General features: G+C 43.4%; 1 protein-coding gene across 1 annotated transcript; it reads left to right on the forward strand.

Annotated features, from left to right (window-relative positions):
* Positions 1 to 5,401: 5,401 nt before the first annotated feature.
* On the forward strand, positions 5,402 to 22,744 carry LOC139291387 (diacylglycerol kinase theta). Its single transcript, XM_070913404.1, has 24 exons — positions 5,402 to 5,627; positions 8,644 to 8,723; positions 10,277 to 10,376; positions 11,365 to 11,450; positions 13,269 to 13,394; positions 14,070 to 14,223; positions 14,913 to 14,981; positions 15,250 to 15,347; positions 16,268 to 16,379; positions 16,413 to 16,482; positions 16,582 to 16,672; positions 17,071 to 17,125; positions 18,013 to 18,074; positions 18,196 to 18,346; positions 18,532 to 18,570; positions 19,191 to 19,306; positions 19,501 to 19,652; positions 20,397 to 20,545; positions 20,633 to 20,811; positions 21,069 to 21,169; positions 21,265 to 21,411; positions 21,523 to 21,634; positions 21,758 to 21,932; positions 22,674 to 22,744. Exons 1-24 carry the CDS (start codon positions 5,402 to 5,404, stop codon positions 22,742 to 22,744), a joined length of 2,721 nt encoding a protein of 906 aa, XP_070769505.1.
* Positions 22,745 to 23,002: the final 258 nt, after the last annotated feature.

Genomic DNA, 23,002 nt, shown 5'->3' on the forward strand with positions numbered 1-23,002 from the left:
ATGTGCAAAGAACAGCTCTTTGCTAAACCCCGCTAAACCCCGCCCCCCTTAGTTACTGTTGCTAAGTGTGTCAAACTTTCTGTTCCAGATCTTTAGCTGATGTAGTTTATAATTTTAACGGAAGGAAGACAATGTGAAGGACAGAGCTGCTAAAGTTAGCTTAAACTCTGACATAGCACCCTCCAGGACCAGGTCTCACAGTGGATGTTCCAGTCCTGAACCAGCTTTTGAAACATGACCCTACAAAATAATGTAGCAGCTAATGATATGCTAACTCCTGCCTTTGGAAGCAATGCTAGGTTACTAATGTACATGGTACGCTAGTTAAGTGGACATGCTAACATTAGCCAAACACTGTTTAATCAATTCCTTAAACTTTTGTTCATGTGTTTTTGGTTTTGTGGAGGTTTTTTATTTCAAAACATCCAAAGAGACAATATATTGAAAGCCAAATGAACTAGAGACCATCTTGCGATGGGGTCACAGCAGGCGAGACGCCCGTCAACATGTTGACGTCCTGACCCATGAGGACTCAGCGGTCATTACTACATTATTACATGAATATTCAGCAGTCATTACTACATTATTACATGAGGACTCAGCGGTCATTACTACATTATTACATGAATATTCAGTAGTCATTACTACATTATCACATGAGGACTCAATAATTATTACTACATTATTAAATGAGGACTCAGCAGTCATTACTACATTATTACATGAGTACTCAGCGGTCATTATTACATTATTACATGAGGACTCAATAATTATTACTACATTATTAAATGAGGACTCAGAAGTCATTACTACATTATTAAATGAGGACTCAGCGGTCATTATTACATTATTACATGAGGACTCAATAATTATTACTACATTATTACATGAATATTCAGTAGTCATTACTACATTATTACATGAGGACTCAATAATTATTACTACATTATTAAATGAGGACTCAGCAGTCATTACTACATTATTACATGAATATTCAGCAGTCATTACTACATTATTACATGAGGACTCAGCAGTCATTACTACATTATTACATGAATATTCAGCAGTCATTACTACATTATTACATGAGTACTCAATAATTATTACTACATTATTAAATGAGGACTCAGCAGTCATTACTACATTATTAAATGAGTACTCAGCAGTCATTACTACATTATTACATGAGTACTCAATAATTATTACTACATTATTAAATGAGGACTCAGCAGTCATTACTACATTATTAAATGAGGACTCAGCGGTCATTATTACATTATTACATGAGGACTCAATAATTATTACTACATTATTAAATGAGGACTCAGCGGTCATTACTACATTGTTACATGAATATTCAGCAGTCATTACTACATTATTACATGAGGACTCAGCGGTCATTACTACATTATTACATGAATATTTAGTAGTCATTACTACATTATTACATGAGTACTCGATAATTATTACTACATTATTACATGAGGACTCAGCAGTCATTACTACATTATTACATGAGGACTCAATAATTATTACTACATTATTAAATGAGGACTCAGCAGTCATTACTACATTATTACATGAGGACTCAGCAGTCATTACTACATTGTTACATGAATATTCAGCAGTCATTACTACATTATTACATGAGGACTCAGCGGTCATTACTACATTATTACATGAGGACTCAATAATTATTACTACATTATTAAATGAGGACTCAGCAGTCATTACTACATTATTACATGAGGACTCAGCAGTCATTACTACATTGTTACATGAATATTCAGCAGTCATTACTACATTATTACATGAGGACTCAGCGGTCATTACTACATTATTACATGAGGACTCAATAATTATTACTACATTATTAAATGAGGACTCAGCAGTCATTACTACATTATTACATGAGGACTCAATAATTATTACTACATTATTAAATGAGGACTCAGCAGTCATTACTACATAAACTCTTAAGTCTCACGTCTCTTTGTTATAAACTTGTAGCTGCGGCTGGTCAAACTGACACAACACATGTTCAGTAATGATATATGTATGAAATAATGTATATAAAACACATGAAACATGAAGCAGACTGTCAGGCTGATGATTCTCTGAGACTAAATCAACCTGCTGATCTTTTTATCTCAGCTTGTCACTGATGTTTCTGTTTGTTGTGTTGATGTTTGTGTACTTTCTGCTCATCAGTCCTTCTCATATTTTTGGTGAAGAACTGTGTAACCCAGTAAATGAATGTAAAAACCGTGCTTTCATCATTATATCTCACTATCACTATAAATGTGGATTGTTTGGGATTGTTTATTCTCTTTCTCTGTGAGAGTGAGATGTTCAGATTAATATCAATCAGTGTGCTAAGTACAGAGCTGGGGTCAGGATGTGGTTAGCCTAGCTTAGCATAAAGCCTGGCTGGGCTAGCCTGGCTCAGTTACCGTTATGGTGTAGCTACGGAGCCACGTGAAGCCATCGTAGTCGACGTCCACTTCTTCAGAGTGTGACTCCTTTTCACGGCTACATGAAGACAGTAAGACTGTGACCAGTCTGCTTGGCCTGTTGTGGTTTCTGCTAGAAGTGTGAGATGCCGGTGGAGCTACGAGCGAAGACAACATGAACCAGACTTGTTATTTCAGTTTTAATCAGGAGAAAAGCTGTTTTTTCATTTTTCTTTATTGATTTTAATTTCATCCTGTAATGTCTTTTCTTTACTTATTGTCTTTCTTTCCCAGTGTTTTGCTGTGTAAATACCAACAGTAAGTCTTCTGTCTGTCTGTCTTTGTGTTCACAGTTTGTGTTTCATGTGAATTCAGTTAAAACTGTGTTTGGATCAGCTGACACCTTCAAAAGGTCAGGGTTTTATTAATGTTTGGTAGTTTTGCAGAGAAGCCAGTCATGTTGAACGCAGTCTGCAGCGCCACCTGGTGGCTTCAACTCAAAGGGTTTTTTGTCTGTAGACCAGGATGTGAGTTCTGCTTGACGTCCTGACGGTTCAGCCAATGTTTACTTTTGTTCAAAGTTAAATTATATATATTATAGTTATATGTTCAGGAAATATGAGGACTTTTTGGGGCCCAGATTTCAAATTTCAAATTCAGTGGGAGGTGATTTCTTTAAATTAGAGTCAATATAAGAGTTAAATTGAGGAAAATATATTTATATATTATGTTATATATTAATACAAATAAGTGAATTGAAGGAACTAAATAAGAATGTTATGGTTAGTATATTTAATTTAGATTTTATATCTAATCAATTTCACTGTCCCACACTGACATCTAGTGGTGTTAAACAGCAGGTACAGCTCTGAGCTCTGATGGAGGACACAAACACAAGCAAACAGAATCAGGTTCATTGTCAAGAAGAGGGAGGAATGTTTAATTGTTCACACTGTGAAGAATATGTGCAGTGTTTGAAAATAATAACCCAACATGTGCATTAATGTGACGCACTGAGTTATATCTGAAGACTGTAATGTCAGAGTCAGTGGGGGTCTGGGCCTTGTTGATGAGGCTGCAGTCGGGAGGAAGACACACAATTGATTGATTTATTTCAAAATATTCCCTCAGCGTCACCTAAAGAGAGTAAGGAGCGCTGTGATACCTTCACATTCAGAACCTGCAATGGTGGAGTTTTAATATCAAATAATAACTGGCTGAGATCTGGTTGTATTGAATCCTCAGAGGCTTAATGTAAAATTTGAACGTTGATCTGAAGGAGAGAATTTCTGCTGATGACTGAAAAGATGCTCAGATGGAAACAAAAACTAAAGTACATACAAAAACTGGCAAAAACTGGATACTGTGAGGTGTTTTTCTTGAACCTAAACCCTCCAAATCTTAATTTCTAAGAGTCTGTATCGGAGAGGCGTGTCATACCTCTCCTGTCTGCCTCTTCATCTCACTCCAATAAAGGTAATAAATGCTGTAAAAATATATTGTGTAAAAAAAGAGTGTATGTTTAGACTGTATGTATATTATAAGCAACGCTGCTTATTACCCGGAACTGGAAAAAGAAATGACAAGCCTAAAATGTAAAATACACAACACTTCAGAAAAGGCACGTTGTCTGAGTTTGTGTCATGTTCAAAACACTGAAACATCATCTAAGATACGGTGTTTGTTATTGGATAATGGACATGTCTGACGCATGAAGAACAAGGTTTAAATAAGACTGTAATGGGCTTTATTGTGTAACAGGAGGTAAGTCAGGGAGAACAGAAGGAAACCGGAGGGAAGGAGGGGAGCATAGAAAAGAGGAAGGAAAGAAACAAACTGAACTAAATATGATGGTTATGAATCATTCGTTCATTTAATGAGATTCAGAAGAACCTCAATGATGAGAGGAAGAGAAGGGAGGGAAGAAGGGAAGGAGATAAGGAAAGGGGATGAAGGGGAGGGAGGAGGAGTAAATCAGTGTTGGAGACTCTGACGCGGAAGAAGAATCCGCCTCGAGAAGGAAGAAGAAACCCAAAATGAAAGCGGCCCCCCTCCGGCTGCCTTCACACTTGTTGAATAAGGTTTATGTCCAACCCTGCGGAGGGTTCTGGACATTTTCCCACCCGGTCTCTCGTGTCTTTCTCCCGGGTTTGGACCTGCTAGTTTCAGGCTTCATGGCTGACTGAGAGACGCTTTGACTGAAAATAACATCATTCATCCTGTCAGACTTCAAACTGCCGCGGACACACTCGTTCAGCGTCACCGGATCGATATTTCATCTTTTATTCATCCAGCTTCCTGAGCGGGGAGCTCCGGGAATCACACCGAGCACGGCGCCCTCCCCTCCGTGCAGCTCCGCTGGGTGGCACCGCTGTCTCCGGGCGGAGGGACTCTGATCTCGGCGTGGTGGACGATCTCTCCACCGTGAGAAGACGACGTCGAAAGGGCTTGAAAGTCGAGCACCACTGCCTCCCGGAACACCCGCTCTACGCTTTAGGAAGGTGGATACACGATTAATATTTCAGGAGTTGGATATTTAGCTAGCTTGTGAGGCGGGAATCTCTGGGAGACACGCCGGCCGCAGCGCCCTCTCCGCCCGGCAGCACCGCTGGGTCCAGCCGGTGGGATGACTCTCCGCCGGGGCTGAGCGACATCACGATAACCAGTAAACTAATCTTGTTTGGATCACAAAGTCGTGACCTAGTAGCCTACTCTGTATCTTTGGACCTGGACAACGCTTTTGAAGAGGGGAAAGCGCCAGGACACACACCGAGCACGGCGCCCTTTCGGCGGGCTGCGCCGCTGTGTTCGACCCGGTGGGATGTCTCGCCACCGGGGGTCGAATACTTTCTAGAGATCCAGGCTTTCCCGCATCAGAGGTGAACCTAGTCATCCCCTGTGTTGTCGCCCCCCTGTCGGTGAGTTTGTGAGAGGTTTGGTAGGAGGACATGGCCGACTCCGGCCGAGCCAGACCTGCGGACCCTGGCGCCGGGGACTGCCGGACAGCGAGCCCCCTGACCGTGAAGAAGAGGGCGCAGCAGTCTCCCGGTCTCCGGCCCAAGTACCAGAGCTCCGCACCGGGCCACTGCCTCAGGAAAGTCACCCTGACCAAACCCACCTTCTGCCACAGCTGCAGCGACTTCATCTGGGGGCTCATCGGCTTCCTGTGTGAAGGTAAGGTAACATACAGAGTATATGATCCATAATGCACCAGGATTTCTTTATAGCCAAGCCTTGAACTCAGCCTCACTCTGCCTGAGGAGCTGCAGGTGACCCTGAACAGGCTGTGTTTGGGTGTCTTGGCGTTTTAACTGTGTAGTGCAGTACAGATTTAACCTAAACCCAACTGGAGCTGGCCCGAGACCAGACTGGATCAGCTGTTTGAAACTTCCTTAAAGGAAGTGTCGTTGTGTCCAGAGTCATTCTGCACTGAGAGCTGCATCATGAGCTGCCAGGAGGCATCCTGTCCTCTTCCTTCCCCCCTCCTTTATGTGTCCTTTCCTTCTAATTCTTCCCACCTCTTTTCCTCTTTCCTTTCCTTCTCACTAAGCCACGACTTAATCATGATTCAACAGGCGAACTAAACAGCAGATCCAAGACAACACCACACACACACACACACACACACACAGTCACACAACAACAACAACAACAACAACAACACACAACCACACACACTCCACTCTGCCCAATAACACACTGGTTGTCCACAGTCTCTGATGTGTGTGTGTGTGTCTGAGGAGCTGCAGTCAAGTCCTGATTTATTTCCTCCGGTTGGCATGGCAACAGGAGGTGTGTTTGTGTGACCGCGAGCAGAGACATGACCATCATCCTCCTCCTCCTCCTCCTCATCACAGACAGCAGCAGATGCATTAAGCTGCAGCAGAACAACAACAGTGCTGCGTGCCGCACCACGTAACGTTTTCTTCTTTAAGCCGTCGAGTTGGATTAACACAAACCTGTGATGTCATCAAAGTGCTTCATCTGCCTGTGAATATTTCACATCATAATAAAACACTAAATCTCTTTATTATCATTTACGTCTCTTAAAGTCACAGCGGCACATTTAACGGAGGATGTTTTGAGGTTCAGAACCTTGTTTTTGCAGTTGGAGGGTGACGGGGAGTTTAATCGAACACTCATTTACATTCACACACATGATGTTTAAACTACACTGTGTGTGAAAAAACAAATCCTCTCTAAAAGAGTTTGTTCTGTAAATGAAGTTCTGACTGTAAGAAAAGTGGTATTAAGTAACCGCCTTCATCAGACGTATAAATGTTGGAGCTCCTGGACAGGAAAAACCTTGCTGATGTGTTTTTTAGAAGACGATGGTGCTGAGCTGAGACAGACGGAGAGTTGTTGATGAGCTCAGTGTGAAACTGTCCAGAGTGAACTTGTGAGGTTTACCACAGTGTGACAGAACAAACAAAAAACACCACAAACTAAATGTCAGTTCAACAAGGTGGAGACGCGTCCACGCCTTACTCTTATTCAGCTGACAACCTCCTCAAAGGCGACACGTTTCAGACATTTGTATTCATTTCAAAGCGTTTACATCTCTCTGTTACATGATATCATAGCACAATAATGCGAAGCAGGAACCCTGAAGCCAGCGTTTTATCTGAACTCTGCAGAGTTTCCTCCTTTTGTCCGGATGTGAATAAAGACATTCTTCAAATATCGGCAATGAGAAGAGATAAAACTTGTCCTCCTTGTAGTGACTGAACTGTGAGTGTCTCTATCTGCAGCTTCAGATCTCTTCATGACACATCAGCTCTCAATAATACGTCTTCAGACTGTGTGCATGATAATCACACGATGCAGAAATCATACTCATACATGGTGACCAAACATGTAATGGTAGGCAAATGTATCTTCTCATATCATCATATCTGTGTTATTCTCATCATATACAAATTATTTTGATGTGGTACGAAACAGCTTTACCTTTTGTTGCGTGTTGTTGTTGTTATATAATCTGATGAGGCCCTTCCTCAACCTTAAAGTTCAGGAGTTGTGACCAACGCTCACTTTTTAAAAACACCACATCCATCAGTTTGTCTCTGACACTGACGTGCAGAAAACACACTTGTTTTTTTCTTTATTTTTAAAATGTGAACAAAGCTTCGCCTGTCGTCACTTAGCAACACTGTTAGAACAACTTCAACTACTTGAAACCAGAGTTTATTATTTACTCGACTCACTAGCTAACTAGCTAACTAGCTAGCACAGGGCTGTTTGTGGAGAGGACACCACGGCTGCTCTGTGATTATATAAAACTAAATGAAAATAATAAGATGTACCGAACATTAGCAACAGATTGTAGTGGAGCATTGTGTTTTTGCCTGTTTTCTTTCGTTAGCTTAAATATCAAGCCAAATATCTTTTTTCTATTTTTTAATACTTTGATAAGAAACAAAAATACAATGACTAGATATGTTCTTCGGTGGGTGAAAAGTGTAACGTTATATTTAAACACTTACTGAGTGTTCATATATTTGTTCTTAACTGTACATGTTTGTATTGCACTTGTGCTTTTATGCTAGCTACCCTCGAAGTCTCTCTTGAAAAATAGACTTTAATCTTTTTTCATACAAAGGTCTTATTTCATTTCTTACACATGTTGAAGTTTCACTCTCATTTCTTGTCATTTTGACATTTGAAGTCATATTTTTTGCTGCCACTTCTTAGTGATTAACTTCAGAGCTCTTACTTATAAACAATCATCGCTTTTGTGCTACATTTCTCCAACAAAGTACAAAGTTAATTAACACCAAATGAAAATTGAATGAGAAGACAAGACCTGATTATTTTATTTGTCAACCACAGATTCAGTTTGAATTATAATTCTTCTGTTTCAGTCTCACTTCTGTTTTTTGTTTGTATTTTGATTATTGAGTCCTCTGATTGTGCGTTGTAGTTAAAGGTGATGATGATGTAATGCAAACCACATATATGGGAAACAACCTCAGATTGCAAAGGCTTGTGGGTAGAAAGGAAGTGAACATCGACGTCTGATAACTGGCAGTTCCAGTGAACTGGTCTGAAGGAGAGGCAGCTGGAGGTCAGCATCTCTGTGGATCTGCAGGGGACTGAGCCTCCAGCTGACGGTGGTGGTGGTGTTGGTGGTGGTGGTGGTGGTGGTGCCTTGCTCGCTGGTCTCTGACTGACTCTGTCTCCTCCTCAGTGTGTAACTTCATGTGTCATGAGAAATGCCTGAAGACGATGCGCTCAGTTTGTTCCTGCATGGCTCCGTCTTTGGTGCGGGTGAGTAACAAACAGCTGCTGAAACTCTGAACACACCCGACATGATGTTTATTGATCAGCGCAGCACCGATCGCTGATCTGACTAACTGCTGCACCGATCAATAAACCAGCAATAAACATGAGCGAGCGGTAACACACAGGACTGGTGTTTCTTCCTCACCTGTTCTCAACCGTGTTGTTTAGGAAGTATTCAGATCCTTCGGTAAAAGTACTTATACCACAAGTAAAAGTCCTGCATTCAAAACCTGAATGAAGTAAAAGCGTTTTTTAATTTTCTGTTGATCGACTGATCGACTAATCGAGTCATGGTCTAATTGCCTTCCTTTTTAAATATATGGCTCTGCTGTATAATATACACCTGAAAGTTAATGTTATATTTCTTTTCTTCAAATGCAGTCTTTGTTCCTCGCCTCCACTCTAATCAGCTGCAATTCAACTTTAATTATTGGTGTGTTACCTGTTACCTGTGTTCCTGTAACTTCATCAAGTATCAGCAGCTGTAAATGAGTACAAGTATCAGCAGCTGTAAAGAAGTACAAGTATCAACAGCTGTAAATGAGTACAAGTATCAGCAGCTGTAAATGAGTACAAGTATCAGCAGCTGTAAAGAAGTACAAGTATCAGCAGTTGTAAATGAGTACAAGTATCAGCAGCTGTAAATGAGTACAAGTATCAGCAGCTGTAAAGAAGTACAAGTATCAGCAGCTGTAAATGAGTACAAGTATCAGCAGCTGTAAAGAAGTACAAGTATCAGCAGCTGTAAATGAGTACAAGTATCAGCAGCTGTAAAGAAGTACAAGTATCAGCAGCTGTAAAGAAGTACAAGTATCAGCAGCTGTAAATGAGTACAAGTACCAGCAGCTGTAAATGAGTACAAGTATCAGCAGCTGTAAATAAGTACAAGTATCAGCAGCTGTAAATGAGTACAAGTACCAGCAGCTGTAAATAAGTACAAGTATCAGCAGCTGTAAATAAGTACAAGTATCAGCAGCTGTAAAGAAGTACAAGTATCAGCAGCTGTAAATGAGTACAAGTATCAGCAGCTGTAAATGAGTACAAGCATCAGCAGCTGTAAATGAGTACAAGTATCAGCAGCTGTAAAGAAGTACAAGTATCAGCAGCTGTATAGGGCAGTTGTCTTTTTATCACAGGGCATGAGTTTGTCCACCAGCAGGCGTCCTTCATGCTGTCTTTATGTTCTGATGTGTTTTGGTGAAAACCAGCTGCAGGGCCCCTGAGTTCAGGGGCTCCTGGGCTCCTGCGCCCGGCCCCCAGCCCCTGGCCCCCGCATCTGTTTTTGTAGTATTTTCATGCGTTTGTTGGCTTCATGTGGTGTTTTCAGGCACAACGTAAGAGCAGGCTTTGTTCTGCGTTGGAGAACTGAACTAAACACCTTGTCGTGTTGAAATAGCGTTTCTGTGTGTTCACGTGTTATTTTGTTGTGTTCACGTTTTAAAGCTGTGAGTGTTGGTGGCAGCAGGATGACACACGTGTCACGTTTTTGTTCACGTTCGCTTCAGTTGTGTTGACGGTGTTGTTGCTGCCCCCTGCAGGTCCCCGTGGCTCACTGCTTCGGCCCGGCGGGTCAGAAGAAGCGTTTCTGCTGCGTCTGCAGGAAGCAAACGGAGGGAAACACGGCGCTGCGATGTGAAGGTCAGACCAGTTTCATCAAAAGCAGTTGTGACGTACTGGTAGCATGACATCAGACCTCATGTGAAACAAGCTGAAGGGAGTGAAACAGAGATACAACACAGTGAGGGACAATGAGAAGTTCATAAAAATGATTAATAATGAAGAAATAAATGAATAGTTTTAATTGAATTGATCAAGTTGAAGTGTTTTTAAGAGCTCATTGAAATGTGGAGAAAACAGAAAGATAGTTGGTTGTTTACAAAACAATCTCAACTTGATCATATCACATGATCTTTATTAGCAGATGGAGTTTGCTGAATATTAACTGAATTGTAGATGCAGCTTTCTGCTGGAGAAATAGTGATACTGGTGGATCGATGGTGAACAACAAGGACTTAAATGTAGGACCACAGTCTAACTACTGTATACTGTGTGTATTTCAAAACCTGAACAAATAACGCTGTGTGCATGGTGAGATGTGGGAGGAGAGAGAGAACCAGACTTAGAGAAGAGCTGCAGCCACTTGTTTTATGACTGTATGTCGTTGTGTTGCTGCCTTCTCAGAGTGATACAAGCAACAGGTTGATGTAAAAACATTTGCATTCATTACATATTCAGTTTGCATGTTCAGTGAGGTGCTGCTGCGTTCGCTGTCCTGCGACGGGTCCGAAATAATTCACAGGAAACAGACGTGACAGTAAGAAGTGTGAAGACAACAGGACAGGAAGTACAAACGCCAGCAGTCTTTATACGTTTCTATTATTATTCTTCATGCACAGTAATAATGTAATTATATAGACAATGCAGCAGAAAAACAATACAAAGCAGAATAAAATGAGATCAAATGCAACAAAAGGAGTGAAAGTGCAGCAGAGAAAGAAACATTATCGGTCAACTTGTGTCTCTGATCAAAAGCTGAAACGTCTGAAATGTAAAACAAGTGAAGTACACACTGTAAACTTCCTGTTGTGACCTTTGACCTGGGTGTGTGTGTGTGTGTGTGTCTCAGTGTGTGAGCTGCATGTCCACGCTGACTGCGCTGCCTTCAGCTGTGCAGACTGTCGCTGCAGTCACCTGGACGGGACTCTGCAGCAGGTCAGTGTCTCTTCACTCGTACTCAGCTCGTACCCCCCCCCCCCATAATGTAATAATATATAATATAATGTGTTTCTTCATGTGTTCGTCTTTGTTGTCCTTGTTCGTCAGTACGCTGAGATCAGTGAAGAAACCGGAGTCAGATTCCTTGTATGTGTGAATAAATAAAGACCTGCAGCATGTGGACTGTCAGCAGCAGACCATTCAACTAAACAGAAAACAGACTTAATAATCTGTTTCAGCGCAGAGAGAAAAGTCTGAACTCATATCTGCAGACAGCTGCTCAGAGACGGACTGAACGAAGCAGAATCTGATCCCTGATCAGTCGACTCCGCTGGCCTCTCCTCTTGTTGTCACGATGTGTGCGACGCTCGTGCATGTGTAGTGTTATAGAGTTGATGTAGCAGCTGCCATCTGCGTTACTTTATGACTGAAACATCACTTTCTTGTGCTCATTGTTGTAACATTTTTCACATCGTGCAAATACACAAATTCACATGTATTCTTCTGATATATATCAGTATTTGTATGTGGAAGCTACGTTTTGCAGGTCACGCTGTGGTTAGAGAGCACTTCTTCACAAAGCTCACGCTGAGGCTGGTGAGTCAAAGTAAAACCCACCTGAGTTTTTGGTTTAGCTCCTGTGGCTTCAGCTGTGTGTCGCTGCTGCAGCGCCACCTGCTGACTGTTGGTGAGTCGTCCAATCAGAAAAACATCTGCATGCAAAGAACTTCAGTCTGAACAACATACGATTTACAGGGAGAGAGTGTGTGTGTGTGTGTGTGTGTGTGTGTGTGTGTGTGTGTGTGTGTGTCAGTTTAATGACTGAGTGATTGAGTGTTATTGATCGGAGTTCAGTGTAACTGATCACCTGACACCTGCCGCCGTCACACACTCTTAAATCAAAGACTTCCTGTGAGACACTCTGTGAGCAGTAAATGAAGAGGTCTGCTGTCAGAGTGTGTGTGTGTGTGTGTGTGTGTGTGTGTGTGTGTGTGCGCGTGCGTGTGTGTGTGTATCGATCTGAGCTGATTGATCAGTCACAGCCATTGATTAAAATCGATAGCATGAAGCTGAGGGCTCCTATAGAGCTGATGACAACACCAGATGACTGACAGGAAACCAGCAGCAGAAACATCACAGACTGGGTCAGACTGGTTCTCAGCTCAGACTGTGGAGAGAAACCAGTCAGAGAGCTGACAGGAAGCAGTCATCCAACTCCAGCCAATACGTCCGATCAGAACATATCACCACACAGATATATGGTTTCATGTTTAGCTGCTCGCTGTAGATTTTATCAAACTAGTTGGGGACTATTTTCAGCGGCGGATGAATCCACATGTGGTGCTCTCGTGCAGGATGGTGTGTGTGTGTGAGTCCAGATAAACTACAGTGTGTGTGTTCATGGTGATGGAGGAACATGTGACCCAGTGACCCAGTGAGGCTCACTGATGAGTTTTAACAATAATAATAATAATAATAATGAGATGACACATCAGCTGGGATACACACACAACACTTGTTCACTGCTGCTTTGAGTCACTAGAGCTCCAAATGTGTTTTAATTCACAGCTGAAAATAGTCTCGCACAAAAGGTGGAGAACTGACGAGTTTGAAGGAAAGACGGACGGACGCTTTAAAAAGAATAATAAACTGGACTTAAATGTTTGTCTGTGAAGGCAGAATAATTGAAATGACGCCTGTCAAGTCAACTGTACATCAGTGGCCCGGTGGTCAAGTGGACCTGACCTGTTTGCCCAGTGCTCTAATAACTTACAGCGGAGACTCTGAGCCAGGATCTACTTTCTGTCGCTGCAGGATACCTTTCACCACCACTGGAGGGAGGGTAACCTGGCGTCAGCGGCGAGGTGTGAGGTTTGTCGGCGTTCCTGCGGTTCGTCGGACGTCCTGGCGGGGATGAGGTGCGAGTGGTGCGGCATCACGGTAAGAACCAGCTGAACCGCATCAACCAGACCTGCTAATGTTGTTTGTGGCCCCTCGCTCCCTAGTTTCAGATGGATTTACTCTCTAAACCGTCTCAGCGTCTGTTCACCACAGGCCAGATGACAGCTGATGAACATCAGCAGTTAATAATTGTGTGCTCGGTTTACCCTGAGTTTTGCCTCTCTGGCTAAATACAGTCGGCTCTGTCTCTGGAGCTGTTGGGGCCTCGTGCTGCACCTGAGAGAGAGACTGCAGGCATGACTCAGGGCTGAAATAAGCACACTCACCTTCTCATAGCATTTCTATGTAAATATATATATTATAAAGATATAACCAGCACATCTGAAACTAAACCTACACCCTTTATTATTTTAGTTTATATTGTGCACACATGGTGTATTTTCTTAATAAAGCTGTATTTCATCATATTGCACACACACCAGGTCCAGGTAGGCCCAGGTAGGCCCAGGTAGGCCCAGGTAGGTCCAGGCAGGAGTCCTGGCAGGTTTCAGATTGATGAATGAAGCTGCCGTCTAAACTACTGGATTGGACCTTTGAGGTGACAGGAACCTCGAAACTGGTTCGCCCGGCCTCCATGTAGGGGAGTTACATTAAAGCCGCATATCCATCTGTAAATCATTGATCACTGATCAGTTCTGTCTGTCGTCTCTGCAGAGCCACGCGGCGTGTTACCTCAGCGTGCCACCAGAGTGCACTCTGGGGCGTCTGCGCTTTATGCTGCTGCATCCGGCCTGCGTCCGCCTCGACTCCAGAAACTTCAGCAAGATGCACTGCTACCGCATCACCGAGAGCTGCAGCCAGGACCTGGGTACACACACACACACACACACACACACACACACTCCAAACCACATCCTCTGTGTTGCTGCTGACACACTCGGCTAATTTCCTGACTGCTTCGCTCGTCTGAGCTGTGAAACTAAAAGTGAGGTTTTTGACAACATCATGATGTTAATAATGAAGATGTTTGTGAGGCCGTTTAACAAACTCGCACCAGGTTTATTATCTGCTCACACGGCAGAAATCTGATCTGCAGAGATCTCGCAACCAAGTTCATGTAGGAAAAACAAACCTGCACCGTGAGACTCTACAGGAGCAGGTCATCACAAAACCCTGGATTCTGTTTCACAACAGAGTACAGTACGCAGAGAAAAGACACAATATTCATGAATTCACAAATGAAACTAAGACAAAAACCTGTACGCACGTGTATGACTTCAGAATAAAACCAGGACTTTAATCAGAATCATATCTGAAAACGTGTTTATTTATTTATTTACCAGGTAAAAGTCTCACTAAGAGTAAAACCTGTTTCCATGCAGGACCAGGCAAACAACATAAACCAGCTGAAGTCTGTCACACACGGCAGCGTCAGTTATATTCAGTTTTCAAAAAGCCTCCAAATAAGTTAGAAACTAAAACACTGACCAGATGTTCTGATCAGGAGCTTCTTGTTCCAGTGCTCTCTGTGACGGTTTCCCTCCGTGCTTTTATCAGATAACTCCGACGACGTTGATCCGTCCGTTGCTGCGTCTAAAGACGGTCAGCCGGCTGCTCCAGAGTCAGGTCAGTCCACGTTCTCTATTACAAACTCACAGACAAGCCAGCGTTCACACAGATATCAGATCTGTCAGGCTGAGTAACATGAGGCAGGAGACATGTGGAATAAAAAGACTGAAATATTTCAGATTGGGGGAAGTTATTTAACCATGTCGTGTGTGTGTGTGTGTGTGTGTGTGTGTGTGTGTGTGTGTGTGTGTGTGTGTGTGTGTGTGTGTGTGTGTGTGTGTGTGTGTGTGTGTGTGTGTGTGTGTGTGCGCACTCTGACCCACAGGGAAACAGTTTCTTAAGGTGTTCGACGGTGATGATGCAGTCAAGCGTGGCTACTTCCGATTGGTCTCCATCATTCGAGCCACAAGGAATGAGGAAGTGGTGGTGAGAACATACTGCTGCTACTACTGCTACTACTGCTACTACTGCTGCTACTACTGCTACTACTGCTGCTACTACTGCTGCTACTACTACTACTACTACTGCTACTACTGCTACTACTACTGCTGCTACTACTGCTACTACTGCTACTACTGCTGCTACTACTGCTACTACTACTGCTGCTACTACTGCTGCTACTACTACTACTGCTGCTACTGCTGCTACTGCTACTGCTACTACTGCTGCTACTACTGCTGCTACTACTACTACTACTACTGCTACTACTGCTACTACTACTGCTGCTACTACTGCTGCTACTACTGCTACTACTGCTACTGCTGCTGCTACTACTACTGCTACTGCTGCTACTACTACTGCTACTGCTACTACTACTACTACTACTGCTACTACTACTACTATGTATGCTTTGATTTACAGGTGACGATGTGTAATTTTAGTATTCTAATAAAAACAGACTCTAAACTTGAACATCAATCAAAGTCAAAGATGTTGTTTCTGAGACAAGTGACTGAAACTTTACTGCAGTCTCTATGAATCGACTTTAATATTTGATATGAAACTAAATACTGTTCTCAGTAGAGTTAGGGTATAAAAATACTGAGTTTTAGTCCACATTTCTAATCCTTTTCATTATAATGTGTTATTTGCCAGGTTGATATAAATGTATGTAAAGAACTGCAGACTTCAGTGTGCCCCCCTTCTGAATCCAGACATATTCCCTTACTACTACTATTACCACCACTACTGATACTGCTACTATCACTTCTACTATTAGCTGTCACTTCTACTGCTGCTACTAGTGTCACATGACATTATTATTATCATGATCTCTTCTCCCGTGTTGCACAGTATAAAGTCTCGTCTTGTCCTAACGCTGCAGTACCTGTGTTGTCCTGCAGGAGGCGGCGCTGAGGACCTTCTACCTCCCTGATGACCCTCAGGACTACGAGCTGCATGAGATTGGCGGTATGCAGCGTCTCCATAGCGACGACATCCTCAACCGTAACGGCGGTCCAGACAACAGGAGCTCTCTGAAGGACGGAGGTGACGCCTGGCAGCTGAGGGCCAAACCCCGAGACGCTGAGGTCATCGAGGTGTACGCAGGCTGGCCCAGGTGAGACAATCTCAGTCCAAAGCTTGCAATAAGCCGTTTAACCAGTAAATAATGGTGTTTTTCCAGTTTGTGAATGCCCTCACCTGCTGTGTGTTTCAGGCCGGGTGCAGCTTTCGTCTCTGTCTCCGTCTCTAAGAACAGCACGGCAGCTTCAGTCCTCACTGAGGTCCTCAGTCAGCTCGAGAGACAGGTGATTGCAATTCTGGGTAATATTGTCCCAGAGGTTTTTTAACTTGGACTAAGATTTAGTTTAATCAGCACATAAACCAGCGTGTAAACCTCACAGTGAAGACAAGAAATAGTCTGTAAAACAACAGCTTTTTTACTCTTTTGTTACCTTTGGACAGAGCCAGGCTAGCAGTTTCCCCCTGTTTCCAGAGTTTATGCTAAGCTAACTGAAGTGACTGATTCTGTCAGTGTTTGTACTCGTGTGTGTGTGTGTGTGTGTGTGTGTGTGTGTGTGTGTGTGTGTGTGTGTGTGTGTGTGTGTGCGCGCTTTGGACTAAAAGAGCTGCTGAATCAGTGCTCTGTAATGAAACTGCTGCTGAGAATGAAGGAGCTTCTGCTGATGACTGTGTGTTCTTTCAGGAGGAAGACGCGTCCAGTTTCAGCCTGCTGGAGGTGTGCATGAGCAGCAAGCAAGGTGAGCAGTCAGGTCGAGTGTAAAGGACACTCAAAAAAACACCAGTAAGGTCCTTTAAAATCCTCTGAAGTGTAAAGGAAAGTGACGAGCCTGCCACGTGCAGATGATGAAGATAAAAAAAGTGCCAAATCCAATTACTTGAGAAGCATCCCATAAATAAAGCTTCAAAATGCCTTAATCTAAAAATAAACCTTAAATTAAGTTAAAACGCTAATCATGAATGTCAGAACATGTTTGGGCTTCACTCTGGTGTGATTCTGAACAGCAGCTCCTCATGAATCCTTCACTACAAGAAGTAAAGTAATGTGTAAATGTGTTGCTAGGAAACATCTATAGCGCTGCCCAATCAGGAGCTGTCAACTATGTAAACAGGAAGTCACTGTAGCATCACAAGCTCGCACAACTTCCAGACATTACATTTTAGAGGCTAAAAGATAAATCTTGGTAAATGTACATATTAGTTTTATTACAGACCTCTGTGTGTTTCACAGTCTCAGTTTATAATGAAAGGGAAATATCAGATCATGCTAAGCTAACTGACGTTAGTTATTATCAGCATAACGTTTCAGAATTTGAGGTCTGTTGTGTTATTTTAGTGAAATGTAATTTAAAATCTTCATTATTAAACCACATTTATCAAGTTTCAGCTCAGAGATGTCGACCGTTCTCCATATTAGCCTCTCAGATATTAGCATGCTAACGTTAGCTTTGTCAGCTGGTTCACGTAGCTACACAGTCACACCTGCAGTTTATGGCTGTAAATGATAAAGTAATCTCTACGTCAGGACTAGTTAGTGAGCTGCAGCCTGTTTTAATTCAGTGATGATAAAACTCCAGTTAGTAACTCCTGAACTGAAGGTCATGACCTGTCCATGTCTGTCCTCCAGTACAGAGACAGACGCTGACTCCTCAGGAGAAGATTCTGGACAAGCTGCAGGAGATCCGGAAGGTGGGAGGAGACATAAGGAGCTGTTTCTGTCTCATCACTGTATCCTCTGCTGGTGGTTTACTTCTGTTTCACTGTCGAGGTTTCAAAGTGAATGAAATAGACATGACTTTGATTTTCCCAGGTGTCTCTGCGTCTCATGAACCAGACTCGGTTTTACGTCGTGGAGACTAGGAACCGGGTGGTGCAGGTCAGCCTGCTGATTGGAGGCCTGCCCCCCCTGCTGACCAAAGAGGAGTACGTCCAGCTGATCCAGGAACACCTGACCGTCAAGAGTGAGTTGATGTCAAATGTACCTTAATTTCTTTGGGTTTTAAAGCTCAGTGCTGGTTGGTTTGTAGGTTTGTTGTAAACTCTGAGCTCATGACTCCATCCACCTCCTCACTTCCTGTCTACGTCAGCTCACAGCAGGACCTGTCTCACCTCCACCCTCTGTCTCTCTCTCTTTCTGTCTCTGCAGGTCACCTGGTCACCATCAGCTACATCTATGCCAGTCAAGGTGAGGCGGTTGTCATAGAAACCACCCATGCTGGGTAGATTTGAAGGATACTGTATGTGCAGTTCTGAGATTTCCAACAAAACATCGTATTTTATAAACTACGAAACTTCTTCAGTTGTTTTATATGCAGGAATAAGTCTTCACATAAATATAGTGAAATAAAACGTAGAATGTTTCCCTCTGAGATGACGAGAAGTAGAAAGTAGCATGAACAGAAAAGTAAGTATTTGTAGTTAAGTGCAGTACTTGAGTAAATGTACTTTTAATATATACAGAGAGAGAAGCTCCACCAAGGTGTGTTCTTAAACCAGCAGCATTTATACTTTACTGGTCTTTACACACTTGATGCCAAATGAGTGGTGACATTTTCTAAAGCTAACCTCAAAACTATGTTCAATTCAACAGCAACAGAGTTTCATCTGACTGATGAAACTCAAGTTAGAAAAGTTTCTTATAAACTCAGAGAAAAGGACGTAAACTGAGAGGAAGGAGGAGGTAACAGTCAGGCTTATCGTACAACCAGAGTGCAGTCCACAGAAACAAACATGTAGTGTGTGTGTGTGTGTGTGTGTGTGTGTGTGTGTGCGTGTGTGTGTGTGTGTGTGTGTGTGTGTGTTCAGGTGCGGTGGCGTTGCAGATCTCCTGTTTCTCTGAAGCAGAGAGGATCTACATGTTGGCTAAAGACACGACTGTCAACAACAAGACGCTCTCGTCCCTCGTCATCCCGGAGATCGTGGTAGCGATCATTTAACTCTATTATCCTCAAAATAAATCTGTACGCTCGGACGATTTACATGCTATTGTCACTCACCTGGCGTATGGTGTAATATAAAGTGATGAAGTGAAGGGGGGGTGACGTGTATCATCCCGTCATGCCACAGTGTGCCAGGTTACAGCCGTCTGACTCTGATTGTTAATGTCCTCTCTCAGCACAACAAGCTGGGACAAGACGTCTGTCCTCTGCTGGTGTTTGTCAACCCAAAGAGCGGCGGTCTGAAAGGCAGAGAGCTTCTCTACAGCTTCCGCAAACTTCTGAACCCTCACCAGGTCTTTGACATTTCCAACGGAGGACCGCTGGCTGGGTGAGAGCAGCAACAACACACCCTGAGTCTGAGAGATGATCACACCATGACCTCAGAGGACACTTTTAAGGATCATATTGTCATATTTTGTATATTTTAGACTTTTAGATTGATTTCAATATTTTTCTGAAATGTGTCTTGCGTCCCAAAGCATACACAGTTTCACATACAAACAACAAAACACATACTAGAAACATACATGACATGAGATATTATGAATAGGTCACTTTTACATTCAGACTTTGGTCTACACAGGAACACTACTGAGAACCCAAACTCTGATTCAATAGTTTGAAATATAATTATGAATCAGAATATGAATCAAAAACAAAGGTTACATGCAGCTGATCAGTGATCAGATCACTCCCCTACACCCAGCCTTGTTCTGGAGGCATGATGGCTGACTTTCGGTCTGTTTGGTCTATTTATTCATTTTGAATCGGAGGATGTGTCTCTACGTGTCATGAGCTCTCTTTTAATATAGACAGTGATTCTGTCTGAAACCCACTTTTTCTTTCTCCAGGAGAGATATAGCTGTGAAATTAGGTGTCTTCACACCTCCTCTCATTACAGAAAGTGTTGCTGCATGATCTCTCCTCTGGTGCCACGTCAGTGCAGACTTTACATTTTTAGCTTCTCTACCGTGAGAATAAATCATCAGCAGACTTTAGACGTCATATTCTCTGTGATATGAAATCAAATGTTTCTGATGTTCCTGTTCCCTGTTCTTCTTCTCTGGTCCAGCCTCCATACGTTCCGGGAGGTTCCCAGGTTTCGAGTGCTGGTCTGTGGGGGCGATGGGACGGTGGGCTGGGTGCTGGGAGTACTGGAGGCTGTCCGGCACAAACTGGTCTGTCGAGAGCCGCCCATCGGCATCGTGCCACTGGGAACAGGTCAGACCAGCACTGCTCGGTTTAGTTAGTTTATTCTGTAGAGCGACAGCAGGTGGACTGCTGCTGAAGTCTGTTCTGTCCCGTCAGGTAACGACTTGGCTCGCATCCTGCGTTGGGGAGCGGGTTACAGCGGCGAGGACCCCCACCACATCCTGGTCTCCGTCGACGAGGCAGACGAGGTTCTGATGGACCGATGGACCATCCTGCTGGACGCCCAGGACATGTCTGAAGACGGCAAGGACAGCGGATTCCTGGAGCCACCCAAGGTCTGGAGTGGTTTGTTTGGAGGATCTGAACTGATTTATGAACTAATAAAAACGTTGTTCCTTGGTTGAAAGTTACTCCAGTCTGTTATGGATGAAGTAGTTCACACAGATTCTATCATTTACCTTTTAATCAATCATTGCATGTAACTGTCTCTTCACATTTCATTTATCTGTTTTTGCTGATAGTAATGAACACTTCATCACTACATGCAGACATCACAGTACCTGTACTGTAACAGTATCTGTGTCTGTCTCAGATTGTGCAGATGAACAACTACTTTGGTCTCGGCATCGACGCTGAGCTCAGCCTTGACTTCCACCAGGCCCGAGAGGACGAGCCTGGTAAATTCACCAGCAGGTAAAACCTCAGTTCACAGTTCGTTCAGACACAGCTGAGACGTGTTCCTGTACATGGAGAAGATATTCTCTGTTTGCTTCCTGTTCCTCTCACAGGTTCCATAACAAAGGAGTGTACGTGAAGGTCGGCCTGCAGAAGATCAGCTACAGCAGGAGCCTCCACAAAGAGCTGCAGCTGCAGGTGGACGCTCAGGACGTCCCGTTACCTAATATAGAGGGGCTGATCTTCCTCAACATACCCAGGTAACGCACACACACACACACACACACACACGCACACACACACACACACACACACACACACTCACCAATGACCTTACACTTATCTTCCTGTGTGTGTATGTGTGTGTGTAGTTGGGGTTCTGGTGCTGATCTCTGGGGGTCAGAGGTCGATGGTCGCCATGGGAAACCAAGCATCCATGACGGCCTGCTGGAGGTGGTCGGTGTCACCGGGGTCGTCCACATGGTGAGAGAAGTCATAACAATCACACATAACATGACGTACTCGCCTTTTACAGAGCTTTCAATCGTGTGTGTGTGTGTGTGTGTGTGTGTGTGTGTGTGTGTGTGTGTGTGTGTGTGCGTGCAGGGCCAGGTGCAGAGCGGTATGCGGTCAGGGATTCGTATTGCTCAAGGGAACTACATCAGGCTGACTGTAAGCAAACCCATACCTGTCCAGGTAGACGGAGAGCCGTGGATCCAACTGCCGGGACACATCATCATCTCTGCTGCTGGACCAAAGGTACGCTCCGAACCTGTAGTTTGTAGTGTGTCAGTAGTTTGGTATATGTTGTGTATACCTGTAGTGTGTCTGTAGTTGTGTATACCTGTAGTGTGTCCGTAGTTTGGTATATGTTGTGTATACCTGTAGTGTGTCTGTAGTTGTGTATACCTGTAGTGTGTCCGTAGTTTGGTATATGTTGTGTATACCTGTAGTTTGGTATATGTTGTGTATACCTGTAGTGTGTCCGTAGTTTGGTATATGTTGTGTATACCTGTAGTTTGGTATATGTTGTGTATACCTGTAGTGTGTCCGTAGTTTGGTATATGTTGTGTATACCTGTAGTTTGGTATATGTTGTGTATACCTGTAGTGTGTCAGTAGTTTGGTATATGTTGTGTATACCTGTAGTTTGGTATATGTTGTGTATACCTGTAGTTTGGTATATGTTGTGTATACCTGTAGTGTGTCTATAGTTGTGTATACCTGTAGTGTGTCCGTAGTTTGGTATATGTTGTGTATACCTGTAGTTTGGTATATGTTGTGTATACCTGTAGTGTGTCTGTAGTTGTGTATACCTGTAGTGTGTCCGTAGTTTGGTATATGTTGTGTATACCTGTAGTTTGGTATATGTTGTGTATACCTGTAGTGTGTCTGTAGTTGTGTATACCTGTAGTGTGTCCGTAGTTTGGTATATGTTGTGTATACCTGTAGTGTGTCTGTAGTTGTGTATACCTGTAGTGTGTCCGTAGTTTGGTATATGTTGTGTGTTTCTGTGTCTGTAGGTTCGGATGCTGAGGAAGTCCAAGCAGAAGCAGAAGAAGTCATCAGCTGGCATGAAGGACGGACGGTCTGAGAGTCCTTCCTCCAGAGACGGAGGACACTGACCAACCCACCTGAAAATCAGTGTCCTGCCATTTACCTGCTTCTTGCTGCACCTGGGAAGCCATTTTGGTGCCAGCAGCCAGCTGTGATTTCACTCGTGCAGCTTTGTAGCGACGCTGAAGGGCCGCAGACCGACTTGGAGACTGGAGGAGGTTTAACGTTTACAGCCTGCACACGGTGGGAGGAAGTCCTGGATCGCCTCAAGTTTGGCCCAGTGTGGATCACATTT

Source organism: Enoplosus armatus, chromosome 10 (genome assembly GCF_043641665.1).
Source record: "Enoplosus armatus isolate fEnoArm2 chromosome 10, fEnoArm2.hap1, whole genome shotgun sequence".
Taxonomy (NCBI): domain Eukaryota; kingdom Metazoa; phylum Chordata; class Actinopteri; order Centrarchiformes; family Enoplosidae; genus Enoplosus; species Enoplosus armatus.

Bases quoted from the DNA above. Each gene is read 5' to 3' on its own strand.
- LOC139291387 (XM_070913404.1), top strand. From the start codon at position 5,402: ATGGCCGACTCCGGCCGAGCCAGACCTGCGGACCCTGGCGCCGGGGAC. The intron at 18,075-18,195 runs GTGGGAGGAGAC...TGATTTTCCCAG, and splicing joins AGCTGCAGGAGATCCGGAAG to GTGTCTCTGCGTCTCATGAA. The intron at 21,635-21,757 runs GTGAGAGAAGTC...GTGTGCGTGCAG, and splicing joins TCACCGGGGTCGTCCACATG to GGCCAGGTGCAGAGCGGTAT.